The sequence below is a fragment of the Equus quagga genome, chromosome 8, assembly GCF_021613505.1.
Source record: "Equus quagga isolate Etosha38 chromosome 8, UCLA_HA_Equagga_1.0, whole genome shotgun sequence".
NCBI lineage: Eukaryota > Metazoa > Chordata > Mammalia > Perissodactyla > Equidae > Equus > Equus quagga.
Window position 1 is genome coordinate 22,017,291 of NC_060274.1, and position 23,920 is coordinate 22,041,210.

At 41.9% G+C, this 23,920-nt stretch overlaps 1 protein-coding gene across 5 annotated transcripts in view; it reads right to left on the reverse strand.

Moving 5' to 3' along the window:
• PHACTR2 (phosphatase and actin regulator 2) overlaps positions 1 to 23,920 on the reverse strand; it is a 124,230-nt gene that overhangs the window by 83,344 nt on the left and 16,966 nt on the right. For all 5 annotated transcript variants that reach the window (XR_006889730.1, XM_046669374.1, XM_046669373.1 and 2 more), the window contains exon 2: positions 7,916 to 8,083. Coding sequence is in view for 4 of the 5 variants with exons in the window: in XM_046669374.1 (XP_046525330.1) it covers positions 7,916 to 8,083 (168 nt within the window). In the remaining variant the exon portion in view is untranslated. The remainder of the gene's footprint in view (positions 1 to 7,915; positions 8,084 to 23,920) is intronic.

Here is a 23,920-nt window from a genome sequence, read left to right on the forward strand (position 1 = left end):
AGACCTTTAAGAAAAGACGGAAGGATCAGGATGTAACAATGCGACTAGCAGATCTCTATCTCTCCATCTCTATCTATGTATTAGTGCCAGAGGATAGTTAGAAAAACTGGAGAGAATTTGCTTCAGGTCAATATAAAAGGACATTTTCCCAATAATTAGAGCTCAGAGTTAGGAGCTCAGGAAGAAGCTGGATGACTACATGGTGACAGGGGAGATTTTTGCCCTGGAGACAGAAGTTGGTGACTGGTTAGGTCCTGTACGACCCTAAAATTCTCTATTTCAACTGGAAACTCAGAAAGCGTTTTACTGTAGTAACTATAGTAACAATAAATAGTGGTTGGCTGTATTTGGACGAGCCTTAATAGTACCAGGCTTCAGGTGTATTGCGGGCTAAAGTGAATTTTGTAAATTAACTTGGGAACATACTCGTCATTGCAAGGGATCTTAACAAAGCAGTACTGGGCACACCACTAGCATGGAAGTCAGGGATTGTGTGAAGACAGAAGCAACAACGCATTCTTAATTCAACTTAGAAAGACAACCATTCTCTTTAAGACTTGATACTTGGATCCACCCCAAAACTGCCAACATACAAGGAATTCTCAACTTGGGCTCCATGAAGCTGGCTTTCTGACGGCCTGTCAGAATCTGGCTCTTGGATTTGAAGTTGAGCAAGGAAGCTATGACAGAATGTTCATATTGCAGTTAAGTCCCTTTCCTGGAGCCCCGCTCCTCTCCTCGTAGAACTGTACAGAGTAAATGACCAGACTTGTTAGGAGCCAGCGTGCTGGCAACAGTCATCAAGATTCACAACCACAAAGTCCATGAATGTGAGGCATTTGAATTGTTAAAGCTCTGAAGGACCGGATACGGTAAAGACCGTAATGGGCGCCACGTACCGTGTGTGAACGCCATTGTTAGAGAGAAGGAAATTCACGCTCTAACTCAGGCAATCACTTAACAGGATTTCTGGGAGCTTTCCCTTCCCTCCTTCTTCTCTTTGCTCAAATGCTGCCTTCCTGGGAAAGTTTCCCTGACCACCTTGTTTTAAACTGCTACTTCCTTCCCACATTCCCCATTCCTTGCTTTGTTTTTTTTCCTCTCACTACTTCCTATACTCTCTAACTTACTGGGTTTACTTTCTGCCTCCTACCTCTACTGGAATGCAAGCTCCGTAAAGGAAGACAGTTTTGTCTCTTTCGTTCCCTGCTGCATCGCTGGAATCTGTAACAGAGCCTGACATATAGTACATGTACATGCTCAACAAACACTTGAGGACAAATGAGTGCTGTCTAATAGATAAGCAAGGAGCCCTCTGTGGACTTGGATGTGTCGTGTGGCCTCTGGCTGGTTATGTAACGTGTCATGTGGCTGGTTCTTTCTGCTCAATAAACTGGGCAAAGGAAGAACCTCCCTTCTCTTCCTTCAATATGGTGTGAGGGCAAATGATACAGGAAAGCATTTCCATCTTCTTAGTGGAACAAGACAAATAAAATCAAAATGATCCCACTTATTAATGCCACCAGACCAGTCCTTAACAAATACCATCCTGGGTGAATCCTCTAACTTTCCCATGCTTTCTAGATACAGAAAATAAACCCAAGTAGCAACATTATGCCTCTATGGTCACAGAGAATAGTATCTTTAATAAGACCAAACATAATTGTGATCCTTGCCAACCATTTTTCCAAGTGTACACTGCTGAAACCAGGCCAATCAAGTAGAACCAAAATAACTCTTCAGATCAAATCCTTCTTACAGCAAAAACTGCAGTATATGAAGCAAACCTATATATTAGGGTCACCTTCCAATGACCAATCCTTACTGATCTGGATATGAAGTTATCTTTCAGAGATGCAACATAGTGAAGTGGTCAAAAGTACTGGCTATGCGCCATAGTGCTTGGGTTCAAATGCTGCCTGTGCCTCCTATCAGGTGTGTTTCCTCAGGCAAGTCATCAGACTTTTCTGGCCTTAGTGTCCTTATGAGTAAAACTGGGAAAACAGTACCACTTAAACCACATAACCTTTGATGATTAAATAAGTTAATGAGAATAAAGCTCTTGGCACAGGACCCGGCACATAATAACATTCAATAAAAATAGCCATTGTTATTAGTACGGAATGCAGAGTACCTTCAGTAAATTAAAGTTTTCACCAGATGACTCTCTACAAGCTACTCTTATTCCTAGAATGCTGATAACTTGCAACAATGTTATCTAAAAATCTAGGCAGGTATTCCTTCCCCGTTACTAACAAAACAAATAAAAGTCACAATTTTAATGAAGATAAGTTGTCTTGATTTTCTTTATTTAGGAGTATAACTCACTTTTAAAATAAGGGCAAAGGATAGGAAAGAGAAATTCTCCCTAATTGTTTTATCAGCTTCTTAATAGTTGTACATGGCTGAAACCGTGAGTACAGATGTTTTTGGTTAGTATTTTAACTCAGTCTTTCCCTTTTCCATTATGATTTTTCAATCTCCAATTTCTTTTATAAAGTCCTAAAGTACCGAGTGCTGTATTTCCAGTCACAGGGGATATTCAATAAATAAGCAATTCAAGGCACATTTAAGAGTACATACCAGAGACAAATTATTAAAAAAGCACCTGAAGTGGGCAGAGACTAGTGAGATAGTCTCTCTGCCCCTGAATACCTTATGTAGTGAATGAGGAGCAAACACACAAACTAGAAAAGAAGTCAAAATATACATGTCATAACAGGAGTACAAGCAAAGGAGGGGAGGCTCCTGCTCAGCTGATACAGAACCAGGGTCAAGAATATCTTAAGGAAAGAAGAGATATCTTATGATCCTTGCATGACTGGTAGTGTCTCACCAGGTGTAGCTGTGGGAAGAAGATGCTCAGAGGAAGCGGGAAGAGCAAGAAGAAAGGCCTGCGGACAAGCAGGCTTGGAGCATGCTCAGCGAGTGACCCTGTGCGACAGAAGTCCAAGGTATGCAACTAATAAAGATAAGACAGGAAAGGTCAGTTGGGGTCACACTGAGGAGAGCTGGAGTCAGGAACTCATTTAGGAAATAATGTGAAGTCAGTCACACTTTGTGAACAAGAAGCAACAAGATCAAGTTCCACCTGAGGAAGATTTCCTCGTGATGGTATCCACAATGATCTGGAAGGGAGAAGGTACAGAGGGGTGCTCTGTCCACCTACTTCCTCAAATCCTCAAGGACCCCTGCTCTCTCCAGCCACCCAGCTTTTGGGCTGTGCCACTCTAGCAGCAGGAGCTCCAGCGCCTGAGGTTTGGGGTCTGAGGAGGCCAAACCCACCCCGTGTTCCACTTCATACAGCGAGTTTCCGTCCTGAATCCTTCGGTAACTTCTGTGCTGGTTCCCAGCAATATTCCCCGTTCCTTACAAAAAGGGTGAGGGCCCTGTTTGAGTCTTTCTGATCAGTAACGAATGTCCTGACTCCTCAGGCCTGCCTGGATTTCCAAATCTCCTCATCTGGAGGCCCTGTTATTCTGCCCTACTGGGTGGAACACACATCACTGTGGTGTGAAATACCCACTGCTTGATTTGCCTGGCCTGAGACTTGGAACGTTATCTCGGTTCCTCTGGGGTTCCTCACCACCCGTGCCACCCTGAACCTTCTCTGTCAGCCTCCCCAGCTCAGTCAGGTTCTCCTCGTAGGGAGGCTCATGGCCAGAGCCCAGCCTCTCCCGGCTTTCTCTAGCATTCTCTAGCTTTCTATTGCTAGTACAGCTAATACCTAAGTATAGCAAAGAGGGTACCTGCAAATACTGAGACATAGACTGATGAGGACCAGACAATGGGGACAGAGAGGAAAGGTTGATGCTAGAGACCTGCACTAGGAGGAAAAAAATGAAAGGTTTTAGGAACTAACAGAATGTAGAAGATGGTAACAGGCAAGAAAGAGTCAAAGAACAACACAGTTCAAAGTCTGGAGGCCAAAGAAAGCCATGTTTGCAATAGCAAGAACATCTGGGGTCGACCGGGGATTTGTTTTGGTTTGGAACGTATGCGTACATAGGACCGGTCCCTCTTCCCTCACTCTTCATGCTCACTCATGGCGTCTATCAGTACCTCACCTCTTTACAACGAACACTTCATGACAGCAGGAACCTTGGTTGCTTACTGGCTGCAGATCCCCGGCTCTAGAACAATGCCTGGCATGACCATGTGTTCCCTGTAGACACACAGACCATCCGAATGGATCTGGAGTAACAGGCAGTCCTCAGGCAGTGCTGCCCTTCGGAGGCTCAGGCAGACGTGCTTGGGCCTGGTGTCTGGGTCTGAGGATGTGGGTACGGAGAAGAGAGGATGTGATGCGGAAGGGCGCATTCAGAGAAAGGGAAGGGCTGAGACATGGAGCAAACCTCCCTCAAAGGTTTAGGGAGATGAGAAGGGGAAGAGAGGGGGCAGAAGAGAGAAAGAACGTCAAAAAACCAAGATGACGACCCCTTCTGTAAATCAAGGAAGGACTAATCAGTAACGGCAAACGCTGTAGAGGGTGAAATGGACGAAAATGAGAGAGTAACTAGGGTTCACGATGAGGAGGTTTGGCGTGGCCTCAGCGCAGTGCTGGATGCAGGCGCGGACCCCAGCGGGAAAGGAACGAGCGGGGAGGGAACGTGGAGGCAGCAGGCCCAGGCTGGGCAGTCAAGACATTTGGTCTAGATGCTAACAGACTATGCATGAGTTAGAGGAACAGCTGTGTAGATACGGTATTTGTTTGTATTCTGAGCTTAGGAGAGATGAACGCACATTTAAAGATCCAGAAGGAGAAAGCTCAGCCACCACCTCTTCTCCTCCAGAAGAACAAGACGACATGATTATGGAGGAAAAAAGGTGTAAATGACATTTTGAGTTCTAAAGACAAGGAAAGAAGAGAATCCTGAGCTTGGTGGGACCCAGGGAGGCCCTCACTGAGGACATAAAAAGTGAAGAGGCACCTGGGAAAGGAAACGGAAGAGGACTCCTCTGCCCGAGAACCAAGCAGCCTATGGCCCCGTCTCAACAGAGCTCAAGACACAAGTAACTTTCTGCTTTAAAACAAGGCCAGAGAACGTGAAGCGAGGGCACAGGCCCTGAGTGTCCTACAGACAAGATGGCCTTCCAAAATACAGTTGACTCAAGACCAGGTTGAGGACAGGAGCCTCGTGAACTCCCACCACCATTGTAAACGTGTGATTACAACGGCATTATCATATGGCATTAATAAATCAGCGTTGCATCCCATCTACGACCAATTAAAAATTCCTACAACAGAAACCCAGACCAGGAAAAACAGTATTAATCACTGTGGAGTGGAACACGGAAAGATTCACATCCACGTGACTCCGACGCCAGGAGTTTAAGAGAAGGAAAAATAAAGAAGAGTTAGTTTTCTTGGAAGGAATTCAACTTCTTTCATATCCCAAGATACTGTGGGTCTTGCCTAAGGCGTACCTTATAGTTTGCCAGACTGTACAAGGCCTTGGTCACATTTGGACAGCTGGATTTCCCCATTTCTGAGCTAATTTACTAAAGAAGAAAACACCTTTCTCTTGGTTATTTCTACTGCACCAGTTTTCCTCTGGATGTGACATCTTTCCTCAATGTGAAAACAAACGTGATCTACCATTCTGTAGTTTCCTCTATTTTAGGCTTCACCGAGGCATTCTACAAAACTCAGTAGAAATTTAAGCCTTAAAATAAACATACATAGAAGGTAACAATAAAATACTTTATAATGGGACACTTGACAACATTTTACGAAATTCAAGTAAAATATTACTAATAATTTGGGTTTAAAAAGAAATCAGGCAAGTAAATGCAGCAGATGAATTCACAAAGAACTGTTAACACACCTGATTGGCTTGTTTTTATTCTATTATGTCACAATTTTGTTGCCAAAAAAAACCCCAATGAGGCATCTAATAATTTCTTCAGGTTTTTAATGTGGTTTCGTAGTTTTTAGGAACTAGGAATACAGTATCCTCAAATAACCTCTTGGAGCTCAACGTACATAAAATCCTGTGCGAACTCGGAAAGGAAATAGAGAATGCAAACACGGTCAGGCTATCCTCAATAAATATGGGGTAACATAAAATAACCCCTGATGCTGTGTAAAGTGACTTTTCTTAAATATTTAGAGTTGGTGGAAATGTTACGGCCTCCGTGCCATTAAAATGATTAAAAAGGAGTGACAAGGAAAGATGAAGGGGAGGCTCTTTGTAGCTTTCTTTTCTGCTTTAGGGAGAGAGAAGTCAGCAGCCAGATTCAGGTAGAGAACAAGAGAGACAACTGAAGAGACTTCATGCTCTCTTCTCAACATCTTCCTACGGCTACTGGCTGGAGCCCTCCTCCCTTCCTGGGCAGCCACGGTAACCTGAAGAACCAGATCTCCTACTGCTCAGGGAAACGTGCGAGAGAGTCACTTCAGAAGGCCAGTGTGGTTCCACTCACAGTTCAAGAACAAGGGACAGGGGCCCAGCCAGGGGTGGAAGGAGTGAAGGACCCACAACAGAATCTGGAACTGAAAACACATTAGAATTCAACTCATTCAACTCTGATCTGACTTGCTCAAGGTCACAGGGCGCCTTGGTGGCAAGACACTACCAGAACCCATGTGTCCTCACTCAGCATAGCACTCTTTCCACCACGTCCCACTGCCTCCTAATCCAAGAAGCCCACTGGGGACTAAAGAGGATTGAATAATCAAGCTATCATTGTTTGCCCCTAAGCCAAGTCTCTATTCTTTTTCTATCTTTTTATTACGGAAATTTTCCAATATCTACAAGTAGAGAGATGGGAATAATCAACCCCGTGTACCCATTACCCAGTTTAAACACTTAACAACTCATGGCCAATCTTCTTTCATCTATGCTCACCCCTCCTCTAGGATTATAACAAAACCAACCCCAGATACAGTAACGTTAGTCCTTTTTAAATATTAAATGCTCAAAGAAATTACATAGCTGCAAATGCATCAGAGACAATTTTCTTCAGGGAGTTTGGTGTCCCTGTTCCATATCCTTGTGCTACGTGGGGCATTTTCTATTTTATTTCACAGCTCTTATCCCAGCAACAGACCAGTAAGATATGCTCTTACCCTGTACACACACTGACGATAGTAGACTGCGGTGCACTGAGGAATTGTGACAGAGGGATTGTTTTGGACAATAAGCTTGGAGAAAGCTGAACTTATGTTAAGAGAGAAATACCTTTCTATCTTAAACAAAACACCACTAATACTGGACATCTGTTTAAACTGGGTTCGATTCCAGCCTGAGATTTAAAGTCAGCTTCCTCCATGAGTCCATACGAAAGGCACTAAATAATGTAATTCTTAAGGTTTACCAAATCCGCAGAATAAAATAACAATAAGAATTTTCACACCAATAGGATTATGACCCCCCAGCCCAGGACAGAGACCATTTATTTGTCCTAAGGACATGACGGAAATTTAAAATTAAACAATAAGTATAGTAACACTTTTCATTTATATAGATATTTAAATTTTTCCCACAGAACAAATACATTCAAAGAAGACATTAAAAATTGTTTTAAATTAACAAATAGGATTGTGCTGGTAGAACTAAGTAGATAGATAACAGAGAGTATGTGCGTGTGTATGTATGTGTATAAATGGATACTAAGCAAATAACATTTTCACTTCTGATTTTCCATTTCACCTCCCCCTCCCTACACGTCCATTTTTTATATGAATTTTACACATATATATTTAAAAACAAGAATAAACTGGAAAGCCAAAGTGAGTAGGAAAAGAAGGCAAGTCAGAACTCTAAGTTCTTCCATCCTTAAATGAAATAATTTCATTTCAAATATGGATTAATTTTTTCTGGGGAAAAAAACCCCTGCAAGACACAATTTTATACCTTTTGAAAAATTTAACAACTTATCTTCTCTTCTAACAAAGTTATGATATTCATACCTGCTGAGGTTTCTCTAAATTTGTCACTGGTCTTCTTTTTCCTCCATTTCCAAGGCTTAAAGATTTTACCGATGGTGGAGAGTTTCCCCTTTCTCTTGAAGGGAGGTGTCTGGGAACCTGCTGTTGGGCCATCTGAGTTTGCTATAGAAGCTTTGTCCAGTCCATCAACTGTATAAAGAAAAATAAAGTCAGAGCAAAGCTGCAATCAAAGTTTGAAACAACATCACCTATTTCTTCCTGCACTGTTAACAGGACACATGCCCATTTTAATTGGAATCTCACATAACACTTATTTTGCCCCATTTCCCAGTTGGTAGAACTCCCCTGATATCAATCAGTAAATCCATCAATAAGAAATTATAATGTCCTTAGCTAATCATTTTGGAGAAACAGAAGAGAAGCAAGAAATTTAAATAATGAGTAGGGCCAGACAAATAAGGATCTGTGAAACACGGCGGAAGCCATGTGCAGCAACGACATCAATATTTTGTGCAGGAATAGTATTTTCTAAAACAGGATCTTCCTCCAGAGGCTGGTTTGACATTCTCAGTAATGAATATTACAGTTACGGTGTAGTTAAAAATCATGGTTTCTCCTTCACAAAATAAAATTTAGTGCCAAGAAGCTAAATTGTAAGTTTTACAATGCTAAAATTATCTTTTGCTTCTATTAGAAAAAAGTTTTCCGCTTAAAAGAAACTGACAGCTATCACTAACATCAAGAAATAAGTGGAAAATGTGGGTATTGTATGTGACAGAACATATCTTTACGTACCTTAAACGTTTTATTAATCAGAATAAAGGTCAAAACCTTAAGTTGTCTTGCACTATGTTCAAAACAGAAGGAAGACAGTGACGACTTATGTCATCCCATGTATCAAATTTTAATGGCAAAAAAGTGGAAAAAGTCCAGAAGGGATAAACTATAGTATTATTCATGCAATAAAAAAAATGAGCCATCGATATATACAACATGAACGCATGTGAAAAATATATATATATATATTGGTTAATATCCAAAATATATAAAGAACTCATACATCTCAACAACAACAACCACCCAATCAAAAAATGGGCAGAGAACCTGAACAGACATTTTTCCAAAGAAGATATACAGATAGCCAACAAGCACACGAACAGATGTTCATCATCACTAATTATCAGGGAAATGCAAATCAAAACTACCATGGTATATCACCTCACGCACGTCAGAATGGCTATCATAAAAAGACAGGAAACAACAAGTGCTGGAGCAGATGTGGAGAGAAGGGAACCCTTGTACACTGCTGGGGGGAACGTAAATTGGTGCAGCCACTACAGAAAACAGTAAAAAGATTCCTCAAAAATTAAGAATAGAACTACCATATGATCCAACTATACCACTTCTGAGTATTTATCCAAAGAACACAAAAACATTAATTCAAAAAGATATATGCACCCCTATGTTCACTGCAGCATTATTCACAGTAGCCATGACTTGCAAACAACCTAATGGATGAATGGATAGAGAAGATGTGATATAAATGGAATACTACTCAGCCATAAAAAAGAGGAAATCTTGCCATTTGCTACAACATGAATGGACTCTGAAGGCATGCTAAGTGAAATAAGTCAGACAGAGAAAGCCAAATACCATATGATTTCACTCATATGTGGAAGATAACAACAACAACAACAACCATCAGACATATAGACACAGAGAATAGACTGGTGATTACCAGAGGGGAGGAGGGGAGAGCGGAGGTGAAAGAATTTAAAGGGCACGTGTGTATGGTGACGGAAGGCAATTAGACTTTGGGTGGTGAACACAATGTACTCTACACAGAAAACAAAATATAATGATGTACACCTGAAATTCATATAATGTTATAAACCACTGTTATCTCCAAAAACATTGTGCTGAAAAAAAGTGACACACACAAGAGTACATATTGTGTGGTTCTATTTATATGAAGTTCTAAAAGAGGCAAAATGAATTTACAGCAAAAAAAAAAAAAAAAAAAGAAGAAAGAAAATCAGAACAGTAGTTGCTTCCTGAAGTGAGATGCAGGTAGGAATTAATTGAGAACAGGCTCAGGGGAACTTCCTGGGGTGATGGAAACTATCTCAACAAGGGATAGATTACATAAAGCTCATCAAACGGTATTTATGACTGTGTATTTCACTTCATGTAAAATTTATCTTTAAAAAACCATAAGTAAATGTGAAGTCCAATTAATGATATGCATGCTGACATATTTAGAGGTAAAGTATATTAAGGTCCATCAAAAATAATAAATGGATGAATAGATGGAATGGACAGATGGATAAATATACAATAAAGTAAAATACAGCAAAATGTTAAGGGTTGAATCTAGGTGGTGGATATGTAGTGGTTAACTATATAATTCTTTCATCTTCGAAACTTACATAACAAAATATCAGGAAAAACAAAACTAAAACAAAAATTGAATGGCAAGGACTTCTGCTTCCAGGAAGATGGAACATACTTCCTTTTTCCTATTCCTCCTGCTAAGCGCAACTCAAAAAACCCTGAATGTTCTACATAAAACAAACATAAGAAGACTCTGCAAGGTGAAAATAAAGTAGACCATCCTGTGAGCTCAGGATCCAAGAAACAACAGGGAGGTAAGATCCCTGATTTTCTTTTTCTCTCTCACATAGCAGACTTGCAGCTTAAGCAGTCACCAACCTGGAAACACCAATGGGCACAGACCAAAAAAGCCTCAACAAAAGCCTGCTCTTTCTAGCCAATGAAGCAGGAAAGGGACAGCCTAGCAAGACAGAAAACTTTTACATAATAACTGCTCTACTTCATCCAAAGACCAGAGAAGAAACTACGACCATCCATGCAAGCAAAGGCTAGGTGGGGAGACTAGACTTCCACCCACATGAAGCTCAGACAAGGAGCCCCAACACCCCTGTCAGAGTGGTGTCAGAGTAGACCAAGTAGGGAGCCAGGACCTTCACACCTGCCAGCTGGTAATGAAGCATCCTCTACAGTGTCAATGGAGACCACGTGGGAGCCTGGACTTCCACCCCTACCCAGCGTAACCAAGTGTCTCTCCTCCTGCTTTCTCCCGATATTGAGGTGGTATCAAACCACTGCCCAATGGGAACAAGACCACCCCCACCCACTGTGGGGTCAGAGAGCACACGTGGTGATCTGGAAATCCCACTATGTCCAACAGTAATGAGGACTCCCCTCCTTCGATTTCTGCCACCAGTTATCGGCAGAGAATGAGTGGGGAACTTGGATCTTTACCTCCCTCTGGCTTCCTGTGCTGGAGAAGTGTCAGACAACGGCAGTTAAAGCAAAGGTTTCAATAAGATTTAAAGTCTTATAACATCACACAAAAATGTCTGTTTTAATCAAAAATCACTTGACATACCAAGAACTAGGAAAACCTTAAACTGAATGAAAGAAGACAACCAATACATGCCAACAGCTAAATCTTAATGAGTTCTCCTTCCAACCAAGAAGGATAAATCCCATTCTTCCCAGTAGTGAAGTCTCCTCCAGTTTCAGGTAGAAATGCAAGTCCTGCAGTAACTGATTCTTTTGCACATGGTTCCTAACCCTACTTTACCCAACTCATGTTGGTCATACTGCAATAGACAGAAAGAGAAACGGAAGAGACCGATTTTGAAACTAAGTTAGAGTAAAAAGGTTAAATCATTATTTACTTCGCTTCCACTCCCGTCCAACCACCTTCCTTCAATGAGGGGCAAACCCAGGGAGGAACTGAGTGTATGGTGTTTCTTCTTCTTTGATACTTTATGCTGAAGGGTTTAATTTTGAACAATTTAAATGTGGTGAAATATAAAAGGGCTGACTATTGCAAACATGGGAACTAAGGTTTCTATCTCAAATTCACCTCTGTGGCTAGAGACACATCTACTTCTCATTTTCTCTCCACCCATATATCCAGTTCCCTGGCAGTACAGAAAAATTCCGCACTTGATCTGAACCACTGAAGAATAGGCTATTTTTCCTCATGAAAACAAAAATAAACAAACAAAAATGAAATAATTCCCTAGGAGACAGAAGATGACAGAGGAGGAGACTGAGTGAGGTAGTTGATGAGTGAAAAACGAAAGCCTTAACGTTAATGTCATAGTTGCATAAGAAATTAACTGCCATTATCTTTCTTTTTTACGCATTTACAGTTCTGGTCTTAATCGCTACTCTGGAAAGGGCCTGGGCTGGTTCCAATGACCACAGCAGTGCACACACACACATACCTTTTTCCTGAGTGAACGAGTCCACCTGTAAGTTTGTAATTGTTGGGCTATTACAGCAAACCACATTTGCAATTAGGCATCATATGTTGGCACGGTTGGCCACACTGCCATTGTCACCTGCTTCTGAGAGATAGGAACAGAACATTAACTCCCTTTTTTCCTCCAAACACCTAGGACACTGCCAGTGCCACTGCTATTTCTATAATTTTTCTTTTGGATCAATTTACCATTAAAACCCGGTTGAAAATGTTCAAAGAATGTTTTCACAACAAGTCTACTGAATTTTGCATTTACACACCAATAAGAGTAAATTGCCAGGGAAATCCCAGATGAACGTCCAAATTTCCTGTTTTAGATGTTAATTTTGATCCACTTTCATGTTATGAAGAGTGACCGGTCATTCATCAGAACTTTCTTTTTCACACTTGAGATCAACATTTTAAAATATTTTAAATATTTCGAAATACAGCCATTAGCTTTGAACGTAGACATTTTAAATGATACAGCTCAGTCTATCTTCCCACGGAAACCAGCTCACACCTAACAGGACATCCCCACACCGCCAATTGGTTAAGAATTCGGATAATATGTGCAAGTTTTTTTTTGCCATTTAAATTAGGCAGTCCCAGTGCAAATGGGACCAAAGAAGGCAAAAATAAATGAGGCTACATAATTATCATATAAAATGAATGACAGGTTGGGAGAGGCTTCCCTGTGAGATCTGAGAACTGAATGACGAGGATTCTTAGAAAAACTCAATCTATTTCATGTGAGAGTTTGCAGTGTTTTTATCATACTGGGCAGTTACGTGATATTTTAGATTTTTCCCAACACCATTTTTCACTTCAGTCACTGAGAAAGTGAGACAAAGGTGGCAGAATGTTCCACCTCACAAACGTCGTATGTGAAAGATACTTAGAAACACACCTCCGTGAAAGAACTGGCACTGATTCTTCAGACTGACAGCCACTCTGTGAGAAAAGGAGGCGGCAAAGGTGGCCTCAATTTTCCCCTAAATATCCGTAAATATCTGAAGGTTAATGAGAATACATTTCTGAAGCCCAGTAGTAACAATTAAAGAAAAATCATACGTGGTTAAAAAAATGCTTTGATAAAACCCTGCTGCACTCACTCTATGCTTACAGTATTATTCAGTGAGTTTATTACACAAAGAACGTGCTCGTTAACAGGGCAGGGTCCAAGACATCTGACATTTAACCATCAAGAACTTAAAAGTAAAAAAAGAAGCAAATCAATCTTTACTTCCTTAAAATTTGGTTTCTAGACTATTTTCTTTGTGCCTATATAATTAGGCTTACATAATATTATCACTATATTTTTTAAATTTCTGTTGCAGGTTTTATGTTTCCGTTTTAATTCTGCCACTGTTCTCTTTCAAGGCCCCAGAACATACGGCAAAGAAACAGCAGAGCAGCGTTTATGGAAGATTCAACTTTATTTCCCATACTTTCGTGAGGCCTCTCTCTCAACGGAAACAACGACTGAGAATGTGTGTTGTCATATGCAGGGGCTTACATACAATTTCTGGGCACAGAACCAAGTGGACAACAGGTCAGAGTGAACTGATGCTATGAGCCATCGCAGATGAGACTGGATAATGGTTTCAAGGAAGCCAAGGGGCTAGTCTTGTCTTGAGTGTCTAAAGGAGATCCTTACTCTCTTGCTAATCAGAGTTTACACTGGGTGGGATCAAATGTCTTCCTTTTTGGGGGGTAAGATGAATGACCAGTGGAAGGGAAGTGAAAAGGAACAGAATTAAAATGTATGGTACTAAACAGAGTTAACAATTCTGAAACGGCTATCCACGTACACTGGGATGGAACAAACAAGCAAGCGGACGATGGATGCCGGCAGCCAGGTTTCTCACTGTCAGGAAGGGAGGTCACAGACAAGCGAAGGGGGAAGCTGGAACGATCCAGGAGGCACTGGATTAGAGCTGGAGACATCAGAACGAACTCATGTTTGGCCAGATAGATAGATAAAGAGATTAGATAGACAGATAAGGAGACAGATACATAACAGATACGTGAGTATATGGCTCAGTACACACACGTATTTCCCCCTCTACTTGCTCCAAGGGCCTGGAAGCAACGACATCCTCAACAAGCACACGGAGCACTCAGGTCTTGGTTTCCAACAGCACTCCCCAATAAGAGGAACCAGATCTCTATACAGAAAAGGCTGCTTCCAAGGCTGGGACAAGGGACATACTAGACGAGCCTGGAGCATCTTCTAGCGCCAGAAAGTAAGCAGCGCTCAGAAAACATTCTGATGCGAGTTTGTCAAAGTCACACATTAGCCAACTAAGAGAGTCAGGAAGGCCAAAGCTGGAACAATTTGAATAAGAAAATAAAGATTGTAGTATTAGATCGTAATCCAAAGTATAAAATAAATATCCACGAGTCCATATTGAGATAGATAAATAGTGAATACATAAACAAACGTGGAAGAACAGACACATCCGCACAGAATTACAAATAATTTATGTAAATATTCCCTTCAGGGAGGTGGATCCCAACCCCTACTCCTTAGGTGTGGGCTACACGCGGTGACTTTCTTCCAGAGACCGCAGGGTGAAAAGGGGGAAGCAGTGACTTTACGGTGGAGACGCTTGACAAACACGACCTCAGCCGAGCGATGGATGGTGACTTCATCAGGGATAAGTGTTGACGGCACGGACTCTTGATATGACGGGTGAGAATCACATTTCAAAACCACAAACCCCACTGTAACCACGAGAAAAACATCAGACGAACCAAACTGAGGGACGTTCAGAAAATACCTGACCAAAACACCTCAAAACTGTCAAGGTCATCAAAACCCAGGGAAGTCTGAGAAACTGCCACAGCCCAGAGGAGGCTCAAGAGACATGCCGAATAAACGTAATGTGGGGTCCTGGACGGAATCCTGGAACAAAAAGAGGACATGAGGGGAAAACGGGTGCAACCCCAATAAACTGTGGGACTGAGCTACAGTAACGCACCAAGGCTCTGTTCCTTTGTGGTAACAAATGTATCACACCCAGAAGAGACGAGCAAGAAGAGAAACAAAGTTGGGGGTAACTGAGAACTCTCTGTACGATCTTTGCAACTTTTTTGCAAATCTCAACCTATTCTAAAATAAAGGGGTCATTTTTTAAAATGTGACATTAGCTAACATCGAGGTAAATGAGGACGAGGATTTAGGAGATTCTTAGGGGACGGGGTCTCAGCTCTAGAGAGAGCTCAGAGGGTACTGTCATTTACCAACAATCAAGATTTCTGCTCAAAGAAGTTTTAGGAAGTAACATGCTTTAGAATCGCCCATCCGTCTCTCCCAAATCTCCCTTTATTAATACTTCCAATTCCCTGTATTTTGTCACTAAGAGAATGTTTACAGGTCATCAAATTGCTGTCTCAACACTTTTTAGCACATGATGAAGCAAATAAGGGAAATGTATTCAACACCTTGCAAAAGGGTAGACAATGGGCCTACCCTTACTGTCCGTGATCACCCTGGAACTTACTGGGCGAGTTCACAGGACGAAGCTGAAGCGGAACTTGGCTTACCTCTAATCAACGGGCTTACCCCTCCATTCCACTTACAGAATGGAGGCTCAAAGTACTCACCCACAGTTACTGTGAAACCACAGAGAGGAGATCCAGACGTACCCCGACACACACACAGACATCCTATGCTGGGATCAACACTGTGTGCTGCTAATACAGAACAACAAACGAGGGAATAATACAGAATGACTAATCGGGGAATAAAAATTAGAACCTTCCCTGTGCTTTATTTTTAAATCATTGAAGCTGAACTGTTTTCAACAATAAAATTTTACTTGAGAATCAAAGGTAAATTTAAAGGACTGAAATTTATTTCATGACACTTGAGGATACATTTTCTAGCTGATCCATTTTTTTCCCAAACACGTGGGGATGGGAGAAGCGTGGTACAATTCAGCAACAGAAATCCCACAGCTCCCGGGGGTGAGAAGAGTGTGACGAGCAGTGTTCAACAATAAACTGGCCACTGACCCACCCTGGGCTTCATTCTCCTCTGAAAGTGGAAACTAGTGGACACTTTACTGATAGCAGAATTAATAATAACTAATATTTACTGAGCATTTACTGTGGGCCAGGCAGTGCTAAGGCCTCTACCTGCATCAGCTCATGCTAACTCTCACAACAGCTCATAGTCCCTATTTGTTTCTTTGCAAGGAAGATTCACCCTGAGCTAACATCCATTGTCAATCCTCCTCTTTTTTTTTTTTTTTTGCTTGAGGAAAATGAGCCCTGAGCTAACATCTGTGCCAATCTTCCTCTATTTTGTTGTGGGACACCACCGCAGCATGGCTGATGAGTGGAGTAGGTCTAAACCCGGGATCTGAACCCATGAACCTGGGCCACTGAAGCGGAGTGGAACCACTTGGCCATGGGGCTGGCCCCAGTAGTCCCATTAATTGTGATGTGAAAACTAAGATGAGGGAGGCTAAGCATCTGGCTCAGTATTGGGGATGGTGTGGGGGTGTGGGGGGGGGGTGTGTTTATATTCATAGAGAGAAGGGTTAAGTAAATATTTATTGACTATATTATACGACTGGATAATGACTAAATGTGTATCTTCCTCAAGTGACGCACCGAGTAGGTGGCAGAGCTTAGAGTAGAAGTCAGGTCTGTCTGCCTCCAGAGACGGCCCTCTTAACCCAGGTACCACAGGCCTGCTTTAACTTGGTGCCATGAACTGACTGCCACAGACAGTAAGACAGGATGCTGGCTCTTAAGGAGCTTGCAGTGTAGCTGGGGAGGCAGACTGATGAATGGTCATCGCGCCAGCCAAGTGCGGAGGCGCTGGAACAGCAGAGGGGCCCAGGGAAGGGGGCGGTAAACTGAGCGGGTGATTCGGGATCATTTCACAGGGAGCGGGATGCTGGAACTGGGACCACAAAGAGGAGTACCCGCTCTGGAGGAAATCAAGGAGGGGACGGCCTGAAGGAGAACCAATCAAGGATGGCTGACCTTTGAAAGTAATGCCAAGAAAAACATTCTCATTGCACAGTGCTGTGCTCATAATAGACCCACGATACATATTTATGGGAAAAAATGAAAACAAACTTATAAAGTCATGTCCTTGAGCATGTGAAATGGTTAAATGTGAAATTTTTAAAAAGGAATCAAAGGATTTTTAGCTTTCTACATATAAATCTATATACTTAAAATGTGAATACTTTCTATATATAAACGTACTACTTAAAAGTCTGAGAATTATAGAATTTTAGGATTAGAACAGATCTTAGTTGGTGCAGAAGAAAACTGCTTTTCATTAGCTGACAGTTCCTTTAAAAAATAATCAGCACTAAGGTAACAATCACAGCTAAAAATATTTTTAAAGTTATTTAGCCACCTTCTTTTTAAATCCAGCAAGAGTATAAGAATGTAAAAAAAGAAATTAAATTTAAAGAAAAGAATAGAACGTAAAAAACATTGCTATATTAGAATAAAATGAAGGAATTTTAGTTCCCCTGGAGGAAGATTCCTCTTGCAAGTTGTCTTCAAATTTGCCAATTTCCATTCCTCTGTCACTTGAAAGAAACTATCAAGTTATCTAAAGGGACTTGGGATTAGATCAGTATTTCCCACTGTCAGTGAAATTAATACTACGGAGCTTTTCCACAATAATTTTAGAGTCATAACGGACATACACAAAGTAGATGATTTTGAGCATGCAGTCACCTTCGAGGTGATGAACTGAGGTCTCGAGCATTTGCAGGCCCAGAGAGCTTCCTCATGCTTCTTCCCGGTCAATCCCCATCCTCTCATCCACCCCCACATAACCCCTGTGCCCACCTGCACCCCCACTGATTAGCTTTCCGTGTTCTTGACCTTCAGCTCAGTAGAATTATACAGCACACTCTTTCGTGTCCGTCCTCTTTCACCGAACATTATGTCTGTGAGATTCATCTAAATACGCGAGCATTGCAAAGCGAAGCTACCTGATTACAAAATGAAAAAATATGCTGTCTTAGCAAGACCTCAGATGATAGAGTACTTAAAAATGATGAGCTTTATGCACAGCTTTTCTTTTTAGAAAGGATATCACTACCACTTTCGTATCTGGAAAACGTAAATAGTCTCCTTTCCCTCCTAGGTTTCTGGAAAGCTAATCTCCCTGCCCACCGTCTTCTGAGGTTGCCTTGACGCTGTGCTAAATTAGAAGCTCATCTAAGCAAGTTTAAAGGTGGAGAGGTAGTTTATTTTCTGTAAGTAATGATGCCTTTATGTGGATTCTTACTCTGCATATTAGAGCAAGCAGCAGTTCTGAGCAAGGCAATTCACAGAAACACTGAGGACAACGTTATCTTTTATGGGAACAATAATCGTGTTTCATACAGGAGTTCTACATGATCCTACATGAAAGCCTTCTCTAGGAGGAAAATGAGACCCAAGAAGCTATGTGTCCTCCCAAATCATTAAGTAGTGGCGGAGACACAGTCTGGGTCATCTGATTCCCAATCAGGGCTTTTCCCCACTCCATGAGGCTGACCTGGTTGGAATATGATAACTAAACTCATGGTGAACCAGCAGCACCTCCTCAGATCTCTAAAAGAGCCCTAAGACTCTGTTTGGAGAGCAAAAAGCAAAGAAGACATTGCACAATCAGGATAGGCCATAAATCTCCGTTAATGTTCCGGGTTTTGACTCTCCAACTGGGATGGTTAACTGTAAGCCACAAGGAGAGATGAGCCCCAGGCCAACTCTGCTACTTAACTAGCCCTATGACCTTGTGCCAGGACCCCAATACTTCATTGGTGAAATTAGGAGCCCAGATTAAATGATCTCCAGGCTCCTTTCCAACTTAAAAAATTCTTTGATTCTCACACTGCTCTGTGCTGAGTATACGGTCTTACAGATCATGTTAAGACCTGTTCTAAGTGCTTTATGATACTGCCTCATTAATCATCACCACAACCCTATGAAGTTGCTGCTATTAGTAGTCCCACTTTAGAACCGAGGAAGTTGAAGCTCAGAGAGACCAAGCAACTTGCCCAACGTCACACAGCTGGTGTGTGTGGGATTTAAACTCCATAGTTTGCCTCCTGAGTGTTCTTTGCACAAAATGGGTCAGAGGGTTGCGGGTGGGAAGAGGGCTCTATTTCAAGAGAAGGCAAGACAGAAACCCTGATGAATAAAAATTCAATTCTACCCCCAACCACTTCCTTGGACTAACCCAGAGCTGGGGCAGGTACTGTTCTGCTCTCTAAAACAATACCCGTGTCATCCCAGTTGACTTCACGCTGGGTGCAGGTAGTGTCCTCTTCCCTTATATTAACTATGGTCATTTGATTGCACAGAATCCTTACTTACCATGGTATTAATTTTAGAAAATTTGATACCAGCAGTTTTTTAACTTGTTTTTCTAACAGAGGCAGCCATTATTTTTAAACCCCCAAAGGGAAAAGCTACTAAAGATTTCCATCTGTCTGCAAGCACGGACAGGGAATCTCAGAGTTTCAACTTGTGGCCCATAGGCCTGCAGAACGGTGATGTTTGTGCAGCTGCATGACATCCTCACGCACTGACACGAATACTATCCCCTGGGCTCGCTACAGGATATTTAACAGATTAAATAATGTCACTCGCATTTAGGGTTTAAAGAAACTCTGATTGAGTAGGAAGAGGAATTTTCCTTTGCAAAAGGAAAACCAATTTTAATGTCAACAAAGGCATTTTAAGTTTTGAATATCACTGTTATCACTATAAGCAAAGGGTTCTATGAACAGATCAGATGGCCGTGCTTAGAAACAGCAAGAAGTTTTGTTACAGAGATGAAAACAAGAGGGGAACCACCGACTTTCCTTCCACCTTCCTTCCCTTGCAGAACTAGCCGTCTCCTACAGTAACTCCCTGAGTGTGGGGCGGGGGGCGGGGAGCAGGTCACGTGCGTAGAGGGCCTGCTGTGTTAGTGAAAAGGAAGAAAAAGTCAACACATCCCCATGGGACAAACTACCAAATGAGAGAGAATGTCACCTCCTCTATGTTAGCATAACGACCACTCGGTTTAGCTGAGCATGCACATGGGGATGAAACTTTAGGGAAGACGCTGGCAGACCTGATAGATAAATTGGAAAATAAAATCAAATGAAATTTCATGATTTTTAAGTGAGTGGCTAAATTTTGCCTCAGAAAAAATTATGAAAAATTCCCCAGAGAGAATGAGTCTAACAGAAGTATTATTAAAATAACACAATAAATCTGGACCGATATCTTTAGTGAAAAGGCTGGTGGATAAATAAGAGCCCCGAGAGTCTACATATAATGGGACTAGCCTCTCTGTCGTCCAACAGTTCCCTGGCAATCACACCAAGCTCTATAAGAGACTGGGGGCCACACGGAGAATTCTGGACTGTCTACCCAAGGCAGAAATGAAATCCACAGGCTTGTACATCAGAAAGCAGGACGCTGGGAGATACAAGCTGCAGCCTTGCACAATGGAAAACAGGATGCTGAGAGGAGAACGTACATCAATTCATCACAGAGTCCCCAAGGCACTCAGATTTATATCCTTGGAGTTCGGTTAAGAGGTGACTGCAACAACTCAGGCATCTGAACTTGGACAGGAGCACTGAAAACGGATTGGGAATGATGAATGGGTCCAAGGGACCTTGAGGTGGGAGGAGTGAGGAGACTGAGGAACCACCCGGAGAAGTCAAGAGAAAACTCCATGGTCAGAATCTCTCTGAGGACATGGTGAGATGTCAAGAGGAGAAAAAGACTTTGAGAAAAGACCGATGGCTTGTGTTCAGGAACTTCAGGTGCTGGCAGGACACCGAGGGGGAGATGTCCAGCAGACAGTCAGAAATACACTATCAGCACACCAGCAGAAAGTCGGTGTGGAAGTTCCAAACAAAAATGGCAGTTGAGGCCAAAGGTAAAGTCCTAGGCAATGGGTACATTCAGGAGGCAGTAAGCTTCACGAGATAAAGAACTTTGGACTTCTTTTGTACTGAGAATCTTCAGGTAAAGGGAAAAATTTCATTTATTTATCTGTTTTCAATTCACCAAGTGTGGGGGACACTCAAGCATGTTTACGGGCCGAGGGGAGAGAGCCCGAAGGGAGGGAGAGCCTGAAGATCCAAGAGAGAACAGACTAGCCACACAGGGACTGAACTTCCTCAGGGTAACAGCAAGATGTGGGGTGGAGAGGAGAGCCTGAACCTCCTCTGGGGAATATCAGGAAGAGACTGGGAAGTCAGGAGATGACGACAGCAGCAAGGAGATGTGAAGGGAAACTCAGCGGCGCGGCATGAACTTCAAATGACAATACGTACAGTACAGGCAGCAAAACGGGCAGGAACGGCCGTCAGCAGTGGAATGGCAATGGCGAGGGCTGAAGGAGAAGAGAGCCGCCATGACGGAGAGGGACATGGAAGAGTTGCCAAGGAGAGGCGAGTGTCAGACAAAACAAGGAAGAGAAGGAAGGAAAAGTCCACAAAAAATGAGGACGGAGAAAAATCTACTTACTGTGGAATGGAGCCATTCGTTCAAAACCAATTTATGGAGCAACTATTGTCGACGAGGTAATGCACTGGGGCTCTAATAGTGGGCAAAAATGGATTGGAACTCTGCCCTCAGGAGGCTTCCAGTGTACGACAGAGGCTGACATTGTTCAAGCAACCATCCGTTCCAAGATAGGAACACGGCACGGGGTGAGAACCCAGGGGACGGGGTGTCTGGATGGGCTCCCACAGCGACAGTCAAGCACTTGATCTAGCGACAGGCACGGCGTGACATGGTCTTCAAGTTCTGAGTTAAAATTCAGGGTAAAACTGTTACAGAGATTTAGTCTAGTTTCATAACGCTGCTTCAAAGGTAGAAAATACCCTGTCCAAATTAAGCAGGAAACCATTAAAAAGTCACTGAAAAGCAATGGATTAATATTCCCTAGTTGGTACACAATTCTCTAGAGGGAGAGAGCGCGGGAGGGAGGGAGACAGAAACAAATCCATTAGCCATTTTTTTAAAAAGTAATTTTATAGTAATGATGCCTTTAGGGTTGGTTTTAATTTTTTTTCTCCAACATAGTCACTAAGGATATCCCACTTACAAGATGTTCTATTTTGGTTTCTTTCTTTAAAATGGCAAGTCTTCCAGAGAACAAGCTGTACCAGCAGGACTTGGGTACACCACGACACGGAAGCCTCTCAATCCCATTAGGGCACCATCAAGCCAATCAGAGTATTCCAAAATTGTTTTCTGATACAATGTTTATTACGATTTTCAATACTGGCTTGAAACAATGTTGAATATATACTAGAATGATGAAGAAAGCCTGTAGCTTGAACTCCATAAGCAATTAGTTGCAATTTACTGACTTTTCCAGAAGTCACAAAATAATTTTTAATTAAGTGAGTAGGGAGAAAAAAGCCTGCCTCTTCCAGGAGCAAGTATATGAAAAAAAAAGTAAAAGATCAAGAGTCCCATAAGGACAGGGACCAAAAGGATTTTACTGCTGTGGTACCCCCAGCCTGCACCTAGGCCACTGAAGGTACTCAATAAATATTTACAAAATGAGTAACTAAATCATGGACAAATGTTTGGCAATAATGTACAAGGCCTGGCCTAACTAGGCTATGATTTATTTTAGTAGGTCTTTAGATTTTTTTCACACAGAGGAAATTGTTTCCAACAGTGCCTTCCTGTAGAATTCCAAATATTTTGAAAGATAATATAGCAAACACCAAAGTTTGAAATTCAGAAAATATCAAAGCCAGCAGGAAGGATGATTAACACTCATAAGAATGGTACAGACACAGCTGACAAATTTTTGAGGTGAACAAAGGCTTAATTGCTGCTTACTATGCAATTTTAAAAAGACAACCCATCAAAGACAACTTGGAATAATCTATCTGTGAAGTAACCTGTTAAGAACTTTCTATTTTCACACAGCGATGCGTGGTGAGGATTCATTTTTTCAAGAGCCACCCCTCCCCACACACCACACTGACACTCCTTCCTCCTTCTCCAAACGCTCTCCACACGGTCGGCATCTCAGATGTTTCTTCAGGCTTCACCTTCTTTCTCCGAACTAGGGAAGTCAAAAGGCAACTTCGTTTCATGGTAAAGAAACTAGGCAAGGTAAATCACCCCACTCAATTGAACTGAATCCACACTGCTTTTGTTTTTCCCATTCTTTTTAGGCATTACACGTGAGAATTTGAATCCCTCGGAAAACTATGAAACCATATTTTTAGGAAGTCAAAGTCTTTCATAATATAACATTATTATGGATGTTTAGCTCTCTATTGATACTTTAGACTTTTGATTCACTAAATACATCAGAAACTGGCAGAATTACAAGGTCCTTTACAAGTGGCCCAGTGTTGCAGTGGCAAATACCTGACTATACAATGCATAATAACACGCTCAATTACTAGGAAGCCTTCTTTAAGACTGGCAACAAGCAGCGTTTTTGTTCCAATCTAAACGGAAATCATCGCCTCTCCTATTTCAACTTCCAACTGAGAATCAAATATCCTCCTTTATACCAGTGTCTTAAGAGGAATAAACACAAATGGAGAGATGATTGACACTTGTGTGGCTCTATATTAAAACTTCCGGAGAAGTAAGAAAATGTTTTGTTTAGTTTAATTTTTTAGCTTATTTGGCACCCTGGTAACACTCTGGATATGCTTAAAAAAAGAGAAATAGTCATCTTAAGTATAAACACAGACCGGTGAGTACTGTAGAGGAAAAAAGTG